The sequence below is a fragment of the Dromiciops gliroides genome, chromosome 4 (assembly GCF_019393635.1).
Source record: "Dromiciops gliroides isolate mDroGli1 chromosome 4, mDroGli1.pri, whole genome shotgun sequence".
Lineage (NCBI taxonomy): Eukaryota > Metazoa > Chordata > Mammalia > Microbiotheria > Microbiotheriidae > Dromiciops > Dromiciops gliroides.
Window position 1 is genome coordinate 400,895,020 of NC_057864.1, and position 23,014 is coordinate 400,918,033.

The following is a 23,014-nucleotide window of genomic DNA, read 5'->3' on the forward strand; positions in this document are numbered from 1 at the left end:
AGTTCAGACTCTGAACTCCTCTTACTTATGCCCTCTCCTTCTTCCCAAGTGATTAGTTATAAAACTGCTCATCTGGGTTGAACTTCTGACAGGGGAATGAATTTTTCCTCCTCAATGAAACAGGAAAATATGAAGATCTGCATTTCCTCCCAGGCATGCATAAAAGAAAGGCAAGTTTCTTTTTTCCAAACACCCTAACCAAGAGGAAAATTTGGTGTCTCCTTGGGCATAGTATATGTACACACCACACAAGCACTCAATACATAGCTATTCCTTCAGTGTATTACTTTATGGACAGTATGTTTATACATTTATTACATATTGCACATACTCAGGTTCATACAGACACAAATGATAATTTTGGGGAGTAAACATTCTGTTCGAGGAGCTTATTCTTTACCTTCATGAAAGAAGGTTTTTGGAGGCAGTTTTTTGAGGGAGCCCATATATTTATAGTAGTCACTGAGGGCTTTTTGTGGTGTATAGACTGGATCCCTAAACATAGGATTCCTTGGCATATTGGATCTGGTCAACCTCAAAGATTGGCTGACTACACCTTCCAATGAGATAGTCCTGTTTGTTCTTTAGCAAGGACTCAGATGAGACCCTTAACCGGTAAAACTCAGACCTTGGCATTTGTCCTTTCCTTTCCCCAGATACCCTGGAATCCCCACCCTGTGCCCAAGTTTCACCCACAGGTGATGCACTGTCCCTGTTGAGTATTTCTCTGCCATGTGCACTATTGGTGTGCCCACCATAGTTCGAAAGTGAAAGAGATGGCAGTCTGGAGTCTTGGCTTAGTATAGTGTCTTTCATACTTTGGACTGTCCGGCTCCCATAGGGAGGAATTTTGGAAGTGCGGCAATACTGGACGGCCTCCTCATAGGAAGGCGGATTCCCAGGGATTTTCTGGTCCACGAGTTGGAATACCTCTTCGGCCGAGAGGAGACGTGACCTCGAACTCCAACATTCTGGAGCTGCCTGGTAGTCGACCATAGTTTTGGCACAGCTTTCCTGGACAATTCTGCCAGCGAGTTGGCTCTCTTTTTTGAGTTCCTTCTTTCCTTGGTCTTTGGGAAAGCGCCAACTTGGAGTTTTGTTTGGTACTTTCTTGTGAGTAGAAAAAGAGAACGACATGGAGTGCTTCTTTCTCTCTCGGGCCGGCTTACTGGTTCCTTCAGCAGTCTTTACCGTGAAGGATTGATGTCTAGTGAAAAAGTTCCTTTTTGGACTGGAAGGAGAAACCACTGGTGAGTTGGCAAAGACTGAGCTATCGGAGGAGCTATCGAGGGAACCACAGGAGGAGGCTGGGGGGAAAGGTCCCACAGGTGATTCTGAGCATAAAGTTCCTTCCTTTATTTGAAGACCCAGTGACTTCGGTTTCCTGTGTTGTGGAGTAGGGAAACCCTCCTTGGAAAATGAGTCTTGTGCTTCCTGACTCCCCAGACAGGAGCTCGCCTGGGGGATGGTGAAGTCTTCACTTTTAGTCAGTTTCTGGCTTGTGATCCTGCTTTCAAGGCAGTCTTTTGAGGATGGTGTGCTGGGCTCCGAGTACCTCCTTTCTTGAGTGCTGAGAGAGCTTTTTAGTAAGACCGCATAGGAGACGACAGACCTTGGTCTTGCCTCATGCTGATGCTTTCTTTCGTCCAAGTCACAGACCGATCCCGCTGTGTCTGGGGGCTGCTTGTTTTCGGAGCCGATGCCGCTGCTGCCCTCTGTATCAGCATCTGTACTTTCATAGGCTGAGTCGTTTTGCAGAGTTGATATATCTGGGGAGAAATGAAACAACATTTAGACTTCCTTAATGGTTTGCAAAGTTAACTTCAGAAAAAACACATGGCTGTGGCTAACCCTTTTTATTCCAACCGTAGCTCTGCAGAACTCTGTTGGATTCCTGGAGGTTTAGGCTAACAAGAAATTTGCTGGTTTTGCAAAAATGGACTTTTCTGTCTTTTGGGGTCTGCTATTTTGGGAGGGAGATGATGGAGAGAAAGAAAAGTACTAGGAGAAATGCATGTGACAGGAAATGCAACAAGGGGAGAAAACAGCATTCCAATGAAAGGTTCGTCTCTCTTAGTTGTTAGACTGTGAGCTCCTTGAGGGCAGGGATGGTGTTTTTTGCCTTTCTTTGTACACACAGAACCTAGCCCAGTGCCTGGTCTAGAGGCGGTGCTTAATGCTTGCTGATTTGCCTTGGTTAGAATTTCTACATCCAATAGTTTTGGAGCTGGAAGGGATGCTAGAGGCCACTTAGTTTAACTCTTTCATTTTAGAGATGGGAAACTGAGGCCCAGAGAGGTTAAGTGATGGACCCACGGTTGCACAAGGGTGTGGCAGAGCAGGGTTTGGAGCACAGGCCCTATGACTATGAATCTAGTGTTCAAGCTATAGTATACTGTCTCTCACTGTTGTTTAGTGAAGTTAACAGCCTTCCCTGATGTGGGCAGAAAGGGCAAGCGGTTCTTAAGACCCAGAGATACTCAGAATTAAAAATTGGATATTCTAGTGGTGCCAAAATGGTTCTTTCTAATGATTACACTAAGAAGCTGAGTATGCAGCTTCTTTGGGTTCTATTAGTGGAGATGGAGTGGGGAGGAATCATTGAGAAGTGACAGCAATGTATTAAAAAACATCAATAACAATATTGATTAAAAATACTATTGAATGGATTTGGTAATGGTAATCATTCGCTTCTGACTAGGCATAGACTCCATTATGATGACCGTCAATACATAGCCCAGACAGTACCTGAACAATCAGTATGCTCCAATGAGTCATCAGAAGTGATGCTGGGGGAGTGCATCGGGGCATCCTCTCCAAATATTTCAGAGCAGTTATCAATGAGGAATTCCACCAAGATCTTAACCTGTGAGAAAAACACAAGAGCAAAGGTTGATTATATGGATTTTTTTTTTTTTTTTGCGGGGCAATGAGGGTTAAGTGACTTGTCCAGGGTCACATAGCTAGTAAGTGTTTAGTGTCTGAGACCAGATTGGAACTCAGGTCCTCCTGAATCCAGGGCCAGTGCTTTATCCACTGCCCCACCTAGATGCCCCTGATTATATGGAATTTATCAGTTTCTTTTTTATTTTTAATTTTCCTGTTGAGTAAAGTGCTCAAATGGGGTCATTTGAAATAATGAACAGGGAAATGAAAGACCTATCAATTCATTTCTCTAATTTTTTTCTAACAATTCATTGCTAGTCAATACTATCCAAGTTATAGGGGGCAGTTTCATCAAAGACAATTGTGTTTTCTTCTTTTTAAACCATTTTGCAAAAATGGTCTGTTTTGTATTTTTCAGATTGTTTTTCTTGTCCATAGTTTGAAGAATCAACTACTACACCCTGTGGTGCCCCAAATGAAAAAGGCTCCCATATATAGTAGGAAGTCAGACTGATGCAGTAACTACTGACCTTTGCCTGCTGGCTGACCGCATAATTGGAATAATAATGCAGATTGAGTGGTAGGTTATGAAGCTCTCAAATGATGCATGGATCTATGCTAAATGCTAAGGGAGTGGAGAAATCACAAATTCATGCTGAATATTCCTCTTTTCATTATGATTTTCTGACCCAAAAAAGGCAATTTAGTAATAGTGATTTTTTTTCCTTTGGCAAGGAATAGTAATAGAAGGAAACATCATAAAGGGGAAAGTTCCCAAAGATGGGGAGGAACAAACCTTGTTGTTCAACTCCTTCTGGGCATCAAAAGATAGGCTTTGGTCAGTGTTGAGGGTCAGCATGTTGGGTCCAATACAAATGGCAAGATTGCTTGAGTCCATCTTGCTGACATCTGAATTCCTGCTGATGTCGTAAAGCACGTAGATCAAATGCTTGAGTAGTAGGAGATTTGCCCTTGGCAGTTTCTTTGTGACCCTAGAATAAGATATAAAATAGATTAAAAAAATTAACTTGATGATAGTGGCCTGCCGAGTATTCAAATGATTCTCTTTTCCTTGTTCTAACATTTCCTTTTAAAATGAGGATAATTAGAAGAACAAAGCACACACATACAGAGAAAACTCAGCACTGAGAAACTTCCATTCAGAAATGTCCAGTGGCAGTTGAGCACCCCCTGAAACCAATTCATCAAAGGGCTTTGAATGTCTCATAAGTAAGGCCTTTATAAAGAAAAACACTCACACTACTACAACTGACTATTACTATGCAACACTTAACTATTAGTGTGGATGTAAGTTTCAATCATGGCTGCAAGTGACAGTCCTTCCAACTCAGGGATTGGATGATTAAAGAAAGCTCTGGAGTCTTGTTCTACACCTGAAAGTCATCCTGTATGAATTACCTTTAAGCTGAGACCAATTTTCATTGTCTCCTGACACTGCAAAATATGTTTTCATAGGATATGATCTTTGGGTATTTCTTTGAGCTGCAGCCACCAAAAAAGGGCAGCAAACGTATCATAAACTGAGAAAAACAACTTTCCAAGCAGTGCTCATGAAGGTCGTCAATGTGCTAACTATATTTAGTAAGAACTATAAATTATGCCTGTGCCTCAATTTTTTCTGTTTGTGAAAGAGAAGGATGACATTTCTTGTTTCCCTTTCTTGCAGAATAGGGTCAAGTTTGAAAAGTACTTTGAGTTACTCTATTGAGATAATCCTAAAATGGATCTTTTAAAGAAAAAAATACCACAAAACTTCAATGTCTTCTATTCTTATCCAAGTTGTACTTTATTATCCAATCATGTGTAGGGAATGTGTTTGCACAGTCTGCAATTATTGGTACAGAATGTGCCTAGGGTTTTGATGGTTTTAAAATTAGATTTGGGGATTGTCTTTTCACTAATAGATCCAACTTTTATTAGTTATTCAAATATAAAGTCCCTTGAAAGATGCACTCATATTGAATATTTTGAATTCAACTACATTGAATTCAATATTGAATACATTGAATATACTTCTGTTAATTCCGCATAATTTCTAGTTCAGATGCTCATAAGAATGCTACCCTGGGGAAGACGACTGTTCCCTTCTGTATTCTGTATCTGGTAGGAACACTGGGGGATATTTTGTAGGACAGTATATTTGCTCTATGTGATCCCTAAGCTCAGAAGGCTAGAGGTGTCCTTTATCAACCCCTAGATGGATTTATCATCCATGAATTTATTTAAAACCTCCTCAGATCTACTTACATTTTTATCCCAAACTATTTCTTGGTGTAATGAGTTCTATCCATTTATTGCCTACTTTGTAAAAGTTGTATTTCCTTTTATTGGGCTCACAATGACCTCTTTCAAGCTTTAGAGATGCCCCCTGTAGTTTTCATGTTCTGGAGGGGGTGATAATCAAGTTACCCAGTTTTTAAAAACTCTATGATTGGGGCAGCTAGATGGTGCAGTGAATAGAGCACCGGCCCTGGAGTCAGGAGGACCTGAGTTCAAATTCGGCCTCAGACACTTAACACTTACTAGCTGTGTGACCCTGGGCAAGTCACTTAACCCCAATTGCCTCACTAAAAAACAAAAAAAAACCCAAAAAAACCTCTATGATCTTATAAAATTCAGTCATAAAATCTAGCTATTGACTATGGTTGGGCTTGTTGGTTTTTGAAGCCCCTCACTGCTCTGTGATTCTATGTCCCTTGGCCTAGAGAACTGATTCCTGAAATCAATTGCTTTTATGACTTACTGTTTCAGGCTCTCTATCTTGTCTTCTTCATTTGGCTTCTCCAGGGCCGCCATCCATTCTTCAAACAGATCTGATGAAAGTAGTTTGAGTGGGATGCTCCTGAGGAAATCCTATTTGAAGAAAAGGTATGTGGCTTAACAAACTGTCTGCTGTAGAGTGTGCCGGTATCTTTGACTGATTCTTGCTCTTCAGTGATTACCTGCTGGCAACTATACAATTACATTTCTAGGGCTGAACTAAAAGTAGCAGTGCCTTCTGAATTGGGGGACCTGGGTATATGAGACTGGCCATAAATACATTTTGGTGTTTTCTATTCCTGCAAGAATTTGGGACCTCAGGGATAGAGAGAGTCTCAAAATAGAGAAGTTCACTAAAATGTCAGCTTTTAAAGGTCAAGTCGTCTGAATCTTAGAGTGATATAGCTGCTTGTTATTTTATTAAAATAATCAGTCACAAGTTTATGAGAATCTTCAGTAGGTATCTATTGTCTCAGCCCTGGTTTGAATCCCAGCTCATGCACTTGCTTTGCTATCCATATGAGCTTGAGCTTGTTATGCTGCAATTTCCTTATCTGTAAAATGAAGAAGCTCGACTAGATAGATGGCTTGGAGGGGTCTCTTCTAGTTCTAGAGATCTATGATTTATAACATAGAATGTAAATTTACCTTAAAAACTGCAGCCAATAGGTGCACAGGTCTGGTCTCCAAATTGACCATTCCCCCAGAGTTAAGTTCTTCCTTAAGCTCTTTCCTGGCCTTTTCATTGGCAGCCTTTCTGAATATTCCTTCCGTTGACGGGCCTTTGCTTCGAAGAATATTAAGAATTTCCTATGGGAAACAGGTACAGAAATGAAAAGTGATTACATTTATTGGATTGGCTGAAGTGAAATCAAGCCCCCTAGTTTTCTGAGGTTCACAGGCCTGAGGATCGTATTAAGACCAATGAAAGGTTATTTTTGTCTTAAGTTCAGGATCAGTTTTAGAATGACAAAATGCCTTTTGCATCAATCAGGTTGCTCCTTTTTCAAGTTTTGTGCCTGGAATGTCAGAAATATGAATCTAGCAACTTTTATACACAGATGTGTCTGTCTTCCTCTCTCTCTCTCTCTCTCCCTCCCTTTCTCTTTCCCTCCTTCTCTCCTTCCCTCCTTCCCTCCTTTCCTTCCTTCCTTCCTTCCTTCCTTCCTTCCTTCCTTCCTTCCTTCCTTCCTTCCTTCCTTCCTTCCTTCCTTCCTTCCTTCCTTCCTTCCTTCCTTCCTTCCTTCCTTCTTTTTCTTTCTTTCAACATAGTCATGGTTCTCTTCTACACTGCCCAGCTTTGCAAGAAAAGGTGCCATGGGAAATGCTGTTGTTAGTTTACATAGTCTCAAATGCACTTCCAGCTCCCCCTGCTATGAAGCCATCCCAGATACATCAGGGCTTCTTCACCTTTTTTTGTGTGCCATGGTCCCCTTTGGCAGTTGGGAGGAAGCCCATAGACACCTTCTCAGAAGAATGTTTTTAAATGCATAAAATATGTAGGAGTACAAAGGAAGCTAATTATATTGAAATACGGTTATCAAAATGTTTTAAAACCCCCCCAACTTTGTGGATCTCAAGTTGAGAAGGCCTGATAGAAGTATATGGAATGTTGAATATTCTGTGCTAAATTCCTAATATTCTACATTTATGATCTTTTGCAGCTTACAGAAGGCCTGCAGTACTGGGGGCACTTTGGCCCTCCCCCAAGTAGGAAGGAGGAGGGGAGCTTACATTTTCCTGATGTGCTCATGAATGCAAATTCTATTTCAAAAATGAAAGTACCAGTAGGGAATAACTTTACTTCAATAATCTCAGCCTAAGCATCATAAAGGCACAAACTTGAAGAACTCTAGTTCTAACATTCAACAGGAAGACAGAACTGAAGTGGTTTTGAAACCCAGTGTACCTGAATGGGTTGGGGAAGAATATCATCATCGCCACAGATTATTGACAAGGGCTGGTCAAACAGGGAAGGTTTCCATTCTGGTGCTAAAGGTCCAGAAGAATCTGATGAAGAGGTGGTCCTTCTCATGGGAAAAGGCCAGGATATCACCTTTCTCTTCTTATTTTCTGTGACAAACAACAGTGAGCAAAAGAAATAACTTAGATCAAATGATCATGTAGCAAATGGGAAATAAATATATACATCTATGTATATACGCATATACATACATTATATATGTATTACATGTTATAATATATGTACATTATATTATATAATGTGTTATCACATAATAACCAACTAAAGTAGGAGAAATAATTTCAAAAAATTAAGAAAACAAAGAGGGTGTGAGAGACTTAACCAAGAGAACCCTGACTGAAAAACAACCACATTATCACCGAGGCAACTGGGCCGTAAACATCAACACCAAGACACAAGTAGAAGTCTCCACCTTTCCTGTTTTTATGCTGAAGCAAGTATTTTCTCTAGAAGGTTAGCAAAGCAACATGTGGATCACCAACACTCTAGCCTTAAAATAGTTGTTTTAAGAACCACATGGGACATTTCTGGCCACTTATCCCTGTGTTTCACCCTTCTGTGAGATGGCTCTGTATTTTTATTTCCCTTTTATACAGATGAAGAAAAGGAAACTCTCTTCCAGGAAGTTACTTGCTCAGTATTAACAAAGATCAAGATAGCATGTCCAACTGTTAAGTCTTTGGAACCATCATAGCGTTATGTGGTCACTAGGGGGCAGTCTCTGTTGGTGCTTTCTTTAGCGGCCAACTTGTGCTGTGTCTCATTACTAAATGGGGACATGCTTGTACCCAAACTTTGCACTTGGGAATTTTCAGTATAATTCTTAGCCGCAAAGTTTATTCCTTTTCCCACAAACCAGAAATGGACATTTTGTTTGACAACTTGTCTTCAATGCAGAAACTCCATGTTCTAGTTCCTAAATAGGGCTACTTCAATGGTTATATAATAGTCCATTTCCTTTATCAATAATGCAGGTTGACACCTTCTCTGTAACTTACTGTTATCCAGAGCCTTGAGGGATTGAATGATTAAATCCAGGGTTATACCACTAGTATGTGTCACTGGTGAGATTTGGACCAAGTTTTTTCCTGGATCTGAAGCCAGCTTTCTATCCATTATACCATGCTGCTTCTTAGTTAATAATAAACATATTGACTATTTCCTCTATAGAATGCCTAGTAAAGCCCAGGACAGCTGTTAGGGCTGCATTTGGGTCAAATATGCTGAGGAAACTTGAAAAAAATCGGGTTAGGGAAAGGTGGTGATGGTACAATTATCTGAGGTTCTAGCTTATAAGCAAAAACTACTAAAAGACCTAAGGCACTAAAAGAGAGAGGGGAAAGGGAGAGAGCTGGAAAACACATCATGCTTGTAGTATTTACATGTACATTGTTTCCTTAGCCCTGGAACTGAAGTCATCAAAAGTGCATGGTTCTGAGCCCTAGGGTGGTTATTCTATAGAGAGTACAATGCCTTCTCTTTCTGAGCCAGCAGTCCCTGAAGGGGCAGGATAAAGACTGCTGGCCATCTAAGTGTTAATGTTCTGTAGAGGTTAGCAGAGCGCTTATCAAACAAAAATTCCTAGTAGTGAAGCCTTTGTGGTTTTGCAAACCAAGAACACTGACTCTCAGCATTTATATAAGATATGGGTTTATTTTTGAAACTCACCAATCAGGTGGCAAATCCCTTCTTCACTATCACATTGTGGCAGCAAGGGGTGTTCTTTGACATCGCCCTAGAAAGATATTTATCTCAGTTAGAAGCCAGTCATTAATGCAGTCCTCTACCTAAATCAACTTGGCATATAACACTGAGAATGTTTTATTTATATTAAAAGAGATTAGGATGTATTAAATCAAAGTCTAAAATTAATCTTTTTAAATTAAAATATTTTAATTAAAAACATTTATTTTTTTTCTCTTCTTCTCTCCCTTGGGCTGAAAAATAAAACTCAAACTCTCATAACAATTAGGCATAGTAAAGCAAAACAAAATCCCATATTGACTTTGTCCAAAATATGTTCTATTAAGTGCATCACCCCTCTCTTAAGTATTAAGTGCATCACCTCTCTGTTTCTCCAGAATTAATCTTCAACTCTAAGGAACAATATGTAGCAGATTCGAGTTTAACTAGAATTTAAGTTGTTACATTATTATAAGATCTTAGCTTTAGAGTTGTACCGCACTAGATATCCTCTAGTCTAGAGAAAGAGACAGGCTCAGACAGACTAAATGATGCCCATGATTTGCACCAAATTAGTCCAAGATTGAACTACAAAGCCAGGGCTCTTTCCATGCCACATCCCTTCTTTTGTAACTATCCACATATCCATCCTAAACAAGGCTCAAATGAATCAAAATTCTGGTCCAAGAACAAATATTTAATTTATTTCTTACCTCTGACTGACACTCAATTAAAGTTTCCATGTCATTGGCATTTAGTGTTTTGGACTGTAAGAAAAAGCAAAGAGGAGAACATGATGAACGATCTTGGGCTCTCACCTGTAAGAAACATGAATTCCTAAAAGCAGTAGGGATACTTACAGCATTGCAGCCACTTAAGACCTTCATCAGAGCTTGGTTTGACTGAGAGGCAATGAAGTTCAATCTTCTCTTCCCTCCACTCTGCCTGGAGTAAAGGATCAGGCAGAAGAGTTAAGTCTAGTCAGAGTCAATTGCAATGCTACTCTGCTAAAAACAGACTTTTAAAATTATTTTGAGAGAAGAGGATTTATTTAGGGTCAATCGTATCTTTTGACAGATGCAGCTGCTCTGAGGAGAGAATCTATAACTCATTTATTTCCTCAATTATTTAAGTATGGGAACTTTACCATTCCAAAATATCATACTATTGTTTACTTTTGAATTTGAGTTTACTATTAGACCAAATTATTTCTCATCCGTCAGTCAATGCAAATTGATGTCAAAAGAAGCATGTACTGTGATCAAAATTTTGCCTTTCTTGGGAATTTAGCTACTTGAAGAGGAGAAGAGAACAAACCCAGCAGTTGTAACCCTTAGTAGAGATACTGCATTTTCAGCACTCAGAATCTCTGTGGACATGCAGCTGTTCTCTTAGATGTGTGCTGTCAATTATCCATGATTAAGCTAGGCTTCACATTTATTACTTAGTGGTAATCCAAAGTACTTACCCTCGAAGGGTCTTCAGCCAGAGTTCTTTCACCTCTGATGAACTGTACAAAATGGGAGAAACAGCATGACAACCTCTGCCACAACTAATCCGATGCTGAAGAAGGAGGAGACTGAACAGTTCTAAGCTCATGCGTTCTGCATTATAAGCAGAGGGTGGGGGCAGGTGGAAATTCTCAGTGTAACGGAGACAGGAAGAAGCATCATGGGGCTGTCACACACAGACATAGTCAGCCAAACACCCTAGACCTTAAAACTTCCTCTTGCCTTATATGGCTCAAGGGTACTTTTTTTCTTTTTTCTCTCTCTCTTTTTTTCAATGAGGAGCAAACAAAATCTGTGAGCTGCTTTGAGTGGAAAAGATGACTTAGAAGTAGCCTGCAGGTAAAGGTTCCCCATAATGTCAGAGGTGGGATGTGTGAATTAGAAATGATGCTATACTATAGGTAAACACTGGCCTTTTCTAAAGAGGGAGTATTTTAAGTGACATGTTTCTTATATTCAAATGACCATGGTCTTGTTTGTGTTACCCTCCCCCAGACCACCCACTATCCTGTATGACAGTCAGTGGGGAGTGTGTGTGTGTGTGTGTATTTGATATTGTAACGATTGGAATGACGCCACCTGCTGGATACTTACTGTAGAAGAGTTCTGCCCATGAAGCAAAGGTCTTTGAGGGCAAGACCAGGCTTCAGGAAGTGACGCGGACTAGTGGGAGGAGGAAGGAAGAGACTGGCGCTCGGTCTCACTCTTTTTCCTCTGGACTCTGGCGGAGAAGGGAGCTAGAAATGTGCTCTCCCTTTAATAGATAGGAATCTAGGCCTTTTTCTCTCTCTTTACCAAATTCTTATTCTCCTTAATAAATGCTTAAAAGTCTAACTCTTGCTAAAGCTTGTAATTGATTGGCGACCACTCATTAGATATTTTAGACAGTTTAGCTAGAATTTTAACCCTTAACAGATGGCTGACCACGAAGAGGAAAGCTAACCCTCAGTCTTCTGATCTGCTGGTTGGGTAAGAAATTTCCCCTCCCTCTCCCTTTAACTGCTAAGTACTGGCGCACTGGCTGTGTTTTCCTTTAAATTTTTTCGAATGGACCTTTTAAACTCCCTAATTACCCTATTTTTGATTTTAGTCTGTTTAACCAGACAAATGGGAGATAAGATCATGTTAATGCTTTGTTTTTGTGGATTTTCTATTTTTCTTTTTCTTTTTGTTAAAAGAGCCAGCAACTTACTCACACAAGGAAATATCACTCCCTCTCCCAACCATGCTTTTTCAGAGAAACCTGAAGAGATTCCTGCAGCTTTTCCCAATTCTAACACTAATTGTTGCTCTAATTTTGCATGCCTGGAGGCAATGACCCACCCTCTAGAAGCTTTTAATCCCCTAGCACCTGGAGGCAAAGTGGGGGAAGAGGAATCCAGGCCTGAGTTCAAAATCAAGTCTGATTCAAATTGCTCTGGTCCCTCCCCTCCTCTCCAGACCCCACCCTCTACTCCTCCTATGGCCAAGCCCATAGCTTCCCCTGCCTGGGAAGTCCAGAGATCTGATGCGCATGCTCAACTTTTTCTACCTGCATTTGCAGCTTCAGGCTCAGCCCTTCCCCAGCCTGGCTGTGCTTTTGAGACAATCTTAGAAAACTCTTTAAATTCCAGATATGCTTGTTTTGTTCATAATTTTGCTAACCTGCTTTTGTCTTTAATTAGTAATCTTATAAAGCATTTGTATGGTGAAAAGCCCGACAGACAATATAGAGGGGTTAAAGAAGAAAAACTTAAGCTGAATAAGAATGACAATCATCAACATAGTTCAAGACTCTGCTTCTTTTGCCATGGAAGGGTATATATTTTACAGAAATGTAGAAGTAAGCAGCAAGGTATTGATATGAGTATTGGGGATTTTAGATATCGGAATCAAGAGTGTTCTGAATTCACTCAGATTATTAATGTCAGTTCAGAGGTTACATAGGATTTCTATGCTATTACATATACATTTTGGAATTAATGGTATAGGTTTATTTTCATAGAGATTTTAATGCTTTTGAGATTGTGTCTTATACTTAGTTTCTAAAACAAGGAGAATATTTGTAAAAGCTTTTTATAGTCATGCGATCAAGTTTATATTTTGTAATACTCATTAATATTAAGTTCATGCTCATTTAGATTTCCTTAGTTTGAATTTCACTGTCTTTTATTGTTCCATGTGTATTTTCTTCTATACATTTATCTAATTTTAAAAAATTGCAAGATGGTTTTGATTTCATAATACAATGTTAATTCTAGGAGTATTGTGCTCCCATATTCTGAGTTGTTTGTTTTTGTTATTTTTTCTCAACTGATTATTTGATCAAACTCTTCAAAGCATTTCCCTGGCAAATTGGTTGCCATGGCAAGTGTAAATTGATTCTAGAAGTATCACAAAAGTAATTGTATACTAAGTAAAAAAAAAAAAGGTATTATTTGAAATTGTTGCATAATTATATATTATATTTTGAGTCAAGATGTATTCACATTTTTTGCAATCATTTATTATCCTCAATTTTAAATCCATATGAGACTTGGATTATGGGAACTTATCATTTAAGACATTAATTGCCTTTATTCTGAGTTATCAGATGCCAGTTGGCCAAGGTGCCATCCAATCACAAGAGGAATACATATTGCTCAAGGAGCAGACACTGAACTGTCACATGAGGGGAGACATGCATGAAGTCAAGGTATGGCCGAGGGAACGGCTTTTGACAAATGTTGAGGTTGGATTCTCTTGGTTTAATATTTTATACTCTTTTTTCCCCACAATATTGTACAGATGGCTGGAAGTATTGATCCCACCCATCTCACTTCTACACCTGGCTTCTATGCTCCCTCCTATATGCCTGATGCCATGGACATCTCAATCCCATGCATCTGATTAAGTCTGACTCAGTTTCCTCCAATATGTTCGGTGGCATGGACGTATATTCCATCCACCTATTTTAAGCCTGGCATACTGTATGGGCAGTATATATTGCTCAAGTGTGGGAATGCTCATATCCCATCATTTCTCTGTTCTTTTATGGTAACCCCCATAATTATCTCAGGTGTCATGATAAATAACAGTGTTGAATTTGGCCTTGACATCTGTTACTAATTATATTAGATTTTAAAATTTCTCATAATGGCATGAGGATAATTAGGCAGATGATGCAAAAAGTGATGAAACAGATAAAAATTATTTTTAATAATTAATATTGCAGCAATTGTCTTCTCAATTACCCTCCATAAGGGGGGGGACTATAGTAAGATTATAATTTTAAAGAATGTTTCCATTTTTGTTTTATTATATGTTTCATGTGTAACAACTAAGATTCTGTATTCCCTTAGACATGTTTTTGAGAACTTTCATTGTTTGATTTGATTATTGACAAAGCTATTTTAAAGTTGTGTTAAGCTCAATTTTGTAGGAAATTTCCTGGCTGATTACCAGCATCCACACATCAACCCCTGAAAAGACTTCCATTCTACGACTACACCTAGAGGACATCTGAGAAAAGACTTTCAGAGACTTTAAATGAACAGTTTTGTTTTGTTGTTGTTGTTGTTTTTTTTCTCTTTTCTCTTTCTGTTATAATATACACCATCTGTAACGTGTATTCTCTGCAGAGGCCCTCCCTTTGCAAGACTAATGTCAAAGCGTCGGTTCATGAGGACAAAAAAAAAAAAAATCGCCCCTCTGGACAAAACTTTCCTCTCTTCCTTTTCTATATTGTTGTTCACATATTATTAGTTAGCAATAGTTATTATATTGTTTTTACTGTTCCGTCAAGGAAACATTTTGTTTCTTGAGGAACAACAGGGGGGACTGTAACGATTGGAATGACGCCACCTGCTGGATACTTACTGTAGAAGAGTTCTGCCCATGAAGCAAAGGTCTTTGAGGGCAAGACCAGGCTTCAGGAAGTGACGCGGACTAGTGGGAGGAGGAAGGAAGAGACTGGCGCTCGGTCTCACTCTTTTTCCTCTGGACTCTGGCGGAGAAGGGAGCTAGAAATGTGCTCTCCCTTTAATAGATAGGAATCTAGGCCTTTTTCTCTCTCTTTACCAAATTCTTATTCTCCTTAATAAATGCTTAAAAGTCTAACTCTTGCTAAAGCTTGTAATTGATTGGCGACCACTCATTAGATATTTTAGACAGTTTAGCTAGAATTTTAACCCTTAACAATATTGTTAAAGGACATTCTATGTAACATAGAGTTCTAGATTGGAAGTTTAAGTCACGACTCTATTACTTACTAGTTATGTGTGACCCTGAGAAAATTATTTCATCTTCTGGGGCTCAGTTTCCTCTTCTGTAAAATTAAGTTTTTGGAGTAGGGGAGAGGCAGTTTTCTGTAATAGATAGAGGGCTGGTCGAAATCTACTTGCCCAACCCTAAACCTTCTGCCAACCTCCAGTCTCAATTCTCCAACTAATTTCTTTTAAGGCATCCTAAACAGGGTGTCCCATAGACATTTTGGGGGGGGCCCTGACAATGAGGGTTAAGTGACTTGCCCAGGGTCACACAGCTAGTACGTGTCAAGTATTTGAGTTCAAATTTGAACTCAGGTCCTCCTGAATCCAGGGCCAATGCTTTATCCACTGCGCCACCTAGCTGCCCCTTGCCACCTAGCTGCCCCTATCCCATAGACATCTTACACTCAACCAAAATGGAACTCATTTTCTCAATCCTGCACCCTGCCACCCTTCCATTCCAGACTTCCTTATTAATGTCAAGGGTAACACCATCCTCTCGGTTACACAAGCTTAAAACCTCAACTCCTCACTCTCACTCACTCCACATATCCAATTTGTTGTAAAATCTTGTCACTTCTACCTTCCCAACATCTTCTCACATAGCCACAAGCCTTGGACAGCCCCTTCTCATTTCTCACCAGAGATTATTATTATTATTATTATTTGGTGAGGCAATTGGGGTTAAGTGACTTGCTCAGGGTTACACAGCTAGTAAGTGTTAAGTGTCTGAGGCTGGATTTGAACTCAGGTCCTGCTGACTCCAGGGCCGGTGCTCTATCCACTGCGCCACCTAGCTGCCCCCTCACCAGAGATTTTTGCAATAACCTTCTGATTAGTCTCCCTCCAGGCAATCATCCACTCAGCTGTCATATTGGTCTTTTTTTTTGTTTTTTGTTTTTTTTGGTGGGGCAATGAGGGTTAAGTGACTTGCCCAGGGTCACACAGCTGGTAAGTGTCAAGTGTCTGAGGCTAGATTTGAACTCAGGTACTCCTGAATCCAGGGCCGGTGCTTTATCCACTGCGCCACCATGCTGCCCCATATTGATTTTTTTTGGTTTTGTTTGTTTTTTGTTTTTAATTTTTGCAGGGCAATGGGGGTTAAGTGACTTGCCCAGGGTCACACAGCTAGTTAAGTGTCAAGTGTCTGAGGCTGGATTTGAACTCAGGTACTCCTGAATCCAAGGCCAGTGCTTTATCCACTGCGCCACCCAGCTGCCCCCCATATTGATTTTTTAAAAATGTAGGTTTGGTTGCATCACTACCCTATTCAATAAACTCTAGTTAATTGGCCCCCTGTTATCTCTGGAGGAGGCGGGGCAACTAGGTGGCACAGTAGAGTCCTGGCCTGGAGTCAGGATGACCTGTGTTCAAATCCAGCCTTAGACATTTAGTAGCTGTGTGACCCTGGGCAAGTCATTTAGTCCTATTTGCCTCAGTTTCCTCACCTGTCAAATGAACCAGAGAAGGAGATGCAAACCACTCCAGCATCTTTGCCAAGCAAATCCCAAAATGGGGTCACAAAGAGTCAGACACAACTGAACAGAATGAACAACAATAACAAGGGATTCTAAAAGGCAAAGTTGTGAAGGGAGGGGCATTCCTGTTATGGGGACCAGTCTGTGCAAAGGCATGGAGGTGGGATGCCATGTGTGAAGAAGAGGAAATAGATCATATTTTTCCGGAACAACAAATGCATGCAGGGAAGTCATGTATCAGGATAAATCTGGTTATGTAGGCTGGAGTCAAGTTGTCAGAGGCTTCAAATGTCAAACAGAGGAAGTTATTTATTTATTTATTTTTTAGGCAATGGGGGTTAAGTGACTTTCCCAGGGTCAAACAGCTAGTAAATGTGTCAAGTGTCTGAGACAGGATTTGAACTCAGGTACTCCTGAATCCAGGGCCGGTGCTTTAACCACTGCGCCATCTAGTTGCCCCCGGAAGTTATTTTTTATTCTAGAGGTACTATGGAGCCATTAGGGTCTATTCAACGGAGGAGTGACATATTCAGACCTTTGAGTCTGTTCAGTCACTTTGGCAGCGATGTGAAGTATATGGAGAAGGGAGAGCCTTGAAGCAAAGATATCAATTATGAGGCTATTACAATAGTCCAGGAAAGAGGCCTTGAAGGTCTGATTTCAGATGATGGAGATGCAGTTGCTTACTCTGAGCAAGTCCAACTTTAGGCCTACATTTCCCTTTTTTTTTTTTCAGGGCAATGAAGATTAAGTGACTTGCCCAGGGTCACACAGCTAGTAAGTGTCAAGTTTCTGAGGCTGGATATGAACTCAGGTCCTCCTGAATCTAGGGCCTGTGCTTTATCCACTGCACCACCTAGCTGTCCCTTTTTATGTAAAAGGAAAGGGTTGAATTAGATGTCCTCTAAACTCCCTTCTAGTTCCAGATCTACGACTTTATGGTCCTTTGACCTGGAAAGTTGAATTTAGCTTAAATTCTATGGAAGAAATGAAACCTCTTAAGGATCTTTACCTAAAACCAAGGCCAGTTATAAGGACTGAGACTCCCCAAACCAAACTCTATTCCCTTTCCAGTTTTTGCCTCTCCAAAATAAGTGCATCGTGTTCACTTTTGCTGCACATGTATTTTTTTTTTTTTTTTGCAGGGCAATAAGGGTTAAGTGACTTGCTCAGGGTCACGCAGCTAGTAAGTGTCAAGTGTCTGAGGCTGGATTTGAACTCAGGTCCTCCTTAATCCAGGGCCAGTGCTTTATCCACTGCACCACCTAGGTGCCCCCCACATGTATTTTTTAAAGTGTTATCACCTCATTTAAAATTTCTGCTATATATTATGCATAATTTTTGTCAATTCATATTTTTATAGATAATTATCAATTTCCTCTAAATTTTCTGTTTTCTTAGGATATAGCTATATGCAATATTCAAAAGAAATAATGTATGTAAAGAGCTTTGAAAACCTTAAAGCATCATATAAATGTAAGTTACTGTCATTATTATTCCCTAATAATATCAATTTCACTGTTATTTGCTGCAGTTTCTCCATTTCCATTTACAATTTCACTGAGGTGTGTTTTTTCCCTTTTTTGATTAAAGTTACTAATGGTTTAAAAAAAACCCCACAATTCTACAGGAAAGACAGAAAAGGAAACCCTCTCATGGATTGCTTAGACCAGTATGATGCAGTTAGGGCATGCTTCAGCCAGCTCAGTAGCTAATGCTCAGGAAGAGAAAGAGCTATATATGTCTGTAATCATCTTTGCTCCAAAGGGTGCTGTCAGTTCAACAACTGTCTGCATCTGATGAATTCAACAGGTGAATTAAAAGGGAACACCTGGTCTCACTGATAGTTAGGAGGCTCATGGTTAACTGTGATCACAACGTCACAGAATCACAAAATTTCAGAGTCAAAAGAGACCTTGGGGGTAGCTAGGTGTTGAAGTGGATAAAGCACCAGCCCTGGATTCAGGAGGACCTGAGTTCAAATCCAGCCTCAGACACTTGACAGTTACTAGCTGTGTGACCCTGGGCAAGTCACTTAACCCTCATTGCCCCGAGCAAAAAAAAGAGAGAGAGAGAGAGAGAGAGAGAGAGAGAGAGAGAGAGAGAGAGAGAGAGAGAGAGAGAGAGAGAGCGCTCAATGATCATCTAGTTTAGTCCATGCATGAAAGGAACCATGACTATAAAATACCGAACAAGTGGTCATCCAGTCCCTGCTTAAAGAATTCTGAGGAGGAGAAACCAGGTATCCCATTCCACTTAGGGACAATTCTAATTGTGAGGAAGTTTTGTTTTGTTTTTTTCCTCCCCAATAGGAAGTTCTCCTAAACCTCAATTGAGTTCTTTATAGCTTCTCCTCATTGCTCCAGGTTCTTCCCTCTAGGGTAGTTACGCTGAAGAAGTCTGATTCCATGGTGGTCCAAAGATCTTATACTTATCTATGATATATGACCTATGATCCAGGAGCTTATATTGATAGCCCTCTCCTTCCAATTTTACTCTGATATCTCTTTGTGGTGAGAAAGTAACCCTGGCTTGTTTAAGGCAAAACTTCTTAAACTTTGGGTCATGACCCCATATGGGAGTATGTAACTGGATGGGGGGGGGTCATGAAAAAATTGGCAGTAAATGTTAGATTTGTAGACTTATTTTATATACCTGTGTACCTGAGGTTGTGTAAAAATTTCTCAGGTAAAAAGGTCATGAGTGGAAAAAGTTTAAGAAGCCCTAGTTTAAAGCCAGTGCAAAAGAGAGATGTTTCTAGGTCCTACCTGGCCAGAAAGGTTTCAGATAGAGGCTAGTGAGGGGCTCTATCAGTCATCTGAAGGGTCATCTAATTAAGGTCAGAGAGTCTTGGGGTCAGTCAACAAGTGATGATTTTTTTCCCCTCATAGCAATTTGTGCAGGGGTTATGTGTTGTTTTGGCAATGGAAGTATACTGATGAAATCCAGGGTCCTTCAAGTATTCTCTGGAACCTTTCATTCCAAGATACTTTCCCAATCATCCTCATAGTCTTGGGGAATCGATGTCTTGGTCATCTCTTTCTTATGCAGATGGGGAAAAAGAGGCAGAGAGAAGTTGGGAGACTTGTCCAAAGTCTCTGAATTAGTCAGTGGATGAGCTGAGAAGCAAACCTCCAGTCTCCCCATTTCTAATCATTAGCTCAGAGCTCTGTTAGATAATACAGTGAGCTCCTTGACAACAGGGACTGCCTTTCACCTTTATATTCCCATTGCTTAGCACAGTGCATGGTACATTGGAGACACCTATTTACTGACTTCCTACACCGGTTTGGGAAAGTCATTCTTTTCTATTCTCCATAGATTTTACTGCACCTTAAAGATTTTAGTCAGATGAGGGGCTAGCTTGTTTTTGTTTTTGTTTTGCAGGCAATGGGGGTTAAGTGACTTGCCCAGGGTCACACAGCTAGTAAGTGTCAGGTGTCTGAGGCCGGATTTGAACTCAGGTACTCCTGAATCCAGGGCCGGTGCTTTAACCACTGCGCCATCTAGCTGCCCAGCTAGCTTGTTTTTAAAGACAATTCCAAAGAAGTCTTCACTGGCTTTATTCTTCATTGAAAAAGCATTGACAGAAAAAATAAATTCACAAAGGAGTTGCCCCCTTATGATAAATGCTTACATAGTTTTCCTTTTTCATACCCTGGTTTGCTTTATGAAATCACAAACATCCAGTTTTTATTTAAATACTCATTTGTTTGGGGGCACATTTCTTTATTTTATAAACTCATTTTTAATGCATTCTTCTTTTGGTCCTCTTCTTTCTTTATTCCCAATACATGCTATTGCCTTCAGAATGAAACAGCTGGCCCTGGTTCATTTTGTATCCCCAGCACTTAGCACAATGCCTGGCACGTGGTGTGTACTTAATAAATGTTTACTGACTGATAATTGACTAACTTCTCTGTAACTCTGAATTTCCTTTATCTGAGGTTTTCGCTTCCATCATTACCATAGTCACGTGTAGCACGTACCCTGCACCCAGAGAATTTTTTGAAGGCAAAGATTTATTGAGTACACAATCATGAAGGACCTTCTTGTTATTCATCAAACTAAAGCAACTAAAACTTAAACAATTTTTAAAAATCAACAATTAAAGTTTACTTAAAAATACAGACTTTGCAAAGGGCTTCTTCTATTTAAGCCATTCTCCCTACTCTACAATCCAGGGTAACTTTTCCACTTTATCTTCTTGGCTAAAACAGTGTCTCTCCAAATGAATCCCGCTGCTTTAGACCTGCCCTTGGCACGAAGACAAACAGTTGGGTTTAAGGACCAGTAATCAGAGGTGCATCTTTTAAAAAGATAACATTCCCCCCCCCCTTTTTCATTTTTTTGCTTTCCTCGAATACACTATCCAGAGCCCCAGGACCATGTACAACTGCATAAACTATAGGAAAGTGGGCAAATGTCGGTTTGCTTTTTCCCTGACCCCTGCCTTGCCTCTAGTCCCTAGGAAAGGAGCAGCCTAGAAGAGAGCTTTAAGGGGGGGGGGGGGAGGGAAACAAGTCATTAGAATTGTCTCCTTCCTTTTACACCAGAACCCAGGAGGATAAACAAGTGGGAAGTGGAGGGATTAAATGGATGACTCTGAGGCTGTGAATCAGAGAGATTGGAAGGATGGTGGCAACATGGACAAAAATAGGGAGGAAGAGGGATGGGTTTAAAGGGGAGAAACAATGAATTCTGTTTAGGACACAAAGAGTTTGAGATGCCTTTGGGACATCTACTTGGAAATATCTGCCAGGCAGTGTGGCTCGAATGGGAGGACTGGAGCTCAAGGAAGAGGGTCTTCCTTTCAGCTACTCTAAACCAATTTATACTCCTTTTGTCTCCAATTGCCCCACCTGCTCTTCCAGCCCTTTGACTGCCCAGAATACCCAAATATATGTGTGCAGGAGTCCCTTAATGGCAGTAATGCTATTCATTACAATTCCAGCCCCTAACATGGTGCAATGAAGACAAGGAATTTCTTAGCAAAGGATGAAATTCACATTCATGAATTAAAGCATTTATCCAATGCTTAGTCTGTGCCAAACCTGAGGAATGCAAAGACAATGATAAAGCAGTATGTTTCCTTCTTGAGGACACATTCTTTTTGGAAGAGGGATAGACAATATGGACATGGAAAAGGGAAGGGTCTTTCATGTCATCTAGTTAAACTCCTTTACTTTACAAAAATGGACACCGAAGTTCTGAGAGGCAAAGTAACTTGTCCAAGCTGCCTAAAGGGAGGTAGGTGCTACAATGGATAGAGCAGTGGTTAGAATGTTGGGCCTGGAGTCAGGAAGCCCTGAGTTCAAATCCAGCCATAGCTACTTAGTGACTGTGAGAACCTGTACAAGTCACTTAACCTCTGTCTGCCCCCATTTCCTCAACTATAAAATAAAGACAACAATAGTACCTACCTTCCAGGATCATTGTGAGATATTTGTAAAACGACTATGTACAAACAGGATGTATACAGGATAAATTAGAGATAAAGGGAAGGTACTAGCTTTGGGGGGATCTGGAAAAGCTTTTTGGATTTTAGCCAAACCATGAAGGAAGCCAAGGAATCCAAGAGGTGGAGAGAAAGTGAGAGAAAATGCCAAGCATGGGGAATAGCTGGTGAAAATGCTTGGAGTAGAGAGATGGAGGGTCTTGTTTGAGGAACCCCAAGGGGGCCAGAGTCACTGGATTGCAGAGTACCCCGTGTGGTAGGGGGAGGGATATAAGGCATAAGATGATTTGAAAGGTAGAAAGGGGCCAGGTTATAAGGAGCTCTGAAAGCCAAACAGAGGATTTTATATTTAATGCTGGATGTGATAGGGACCAACTGGAGTTTATTGAATAGGGAATTGACATGGTCAGACCTGAACTTTAGGAAGATCAATTGAATAGCTGACTGGAGGATGGAGAGACTTGAGGCAAGAAGACCATCTAGTTGGCTATTGTAATAGTCCAGGTTTGAGGCGATGAGGGGTGACGGTGTGAGAGGAGAGAAGGGGGACCATGAGAGATGTTATGAAGTTAGAAATAATAGGGCCTGACAATAAATTGGATATGGAGTGTGAGAGAATGAAGAGTCCAGGTTGGCACCTAAGTTGGGAACCTGGGTGACTAGAAGGAAGAGGTCCCCTTAACACTAACAGGGCAGTTCAGAAAAGGGCAGGGCTTGCGGGGAAGGTAAATATAATGAATTCAGTTTTGGATATGTTGAGTTTAAGATGACCAGGAGACACCCATGCCAATGTATCCAATAGGCAGTTAGCCACTCAAATCTGGAGGTTAGGTGAGAAGTTAAGGCTGGGTAAGTAGATCTGAGAATCATTACCATGGAGATGCTAATTGAATCTATGAGAGCTGATGAGATCTCCAGGTGAAATAATATAGAGTGATAAGATAAGGGCTCTCAGAACAGGTTCTAGGAAGACACCACCGTGATCTGGCTAGAGGAGACAGAGAAGG

General features: G+C 40.5%; 1 protein-coding gene across 2 annotated transcripts in view; it reads right to left on the reverse strand.

The window, feature by feature from the left end:
• Positions 1 to 270: 270 nt before the first annotated feature.
• LOC122755464 (T cell activation RhoGTPase activating protein) overlaps positions 271 to 23,014 on the reverse strand; it is a 59,035-nt gene continuing 36,291 nt past the window's right edge. Inside the window, exons 2-11 of one of the 2 annotated variants that reach the window (XM_044003950.1) lie at positions 10,803 to 10,844; positions 10,195 to 10,279; positions 10,048 to 10,101; positions 9,320 to 9,386; positions 7,577 to 7,740; positions 6,316 to 6,477; positions 5,651 to 5,760; positions 3,683 to 3,878; positions 2,749 to 2,866; positions 271 to 1,769 (exon numbers count right to left, since the gene is read on the reverse strand). In XM_044003950.1, coding sequence (XP_043859885.1) covers positions 496 to 1,769; positions 2,749 to 2,866; positions 3,683 to 3,878; positions 5,651 to 5,760; positions 6,316 to 6,477; positions 7,577 to 7,740; positions 9,320 to 9,386; positions 10,048 to 10,101; positions 10,195 to 10,221 — 2,172 coding nt within the window. In that variant the 5' untranslated portion in view covers positions 10,222 to 10,279; positions 10,803 to 10,844 and the 3' untranslated portion in view covers positions 271 to 495. Of the gene's footprint in view, positions 1,770 to 2,748; positions 2,867 to 3,682; positions 3,879 to 5,650; positions 5,761 to 6,315; positions 6,478 to 7,576; positions 7,741 to 9,319; positions 9,387 to 10,047; positions 10,102 to 10,194; positions 10,280 to 10,802; positions 11,068 to 23,014 lie in introns of those variants that run through there. The other variant, XM_044003949.1, reaches the window with a different exon arrangement.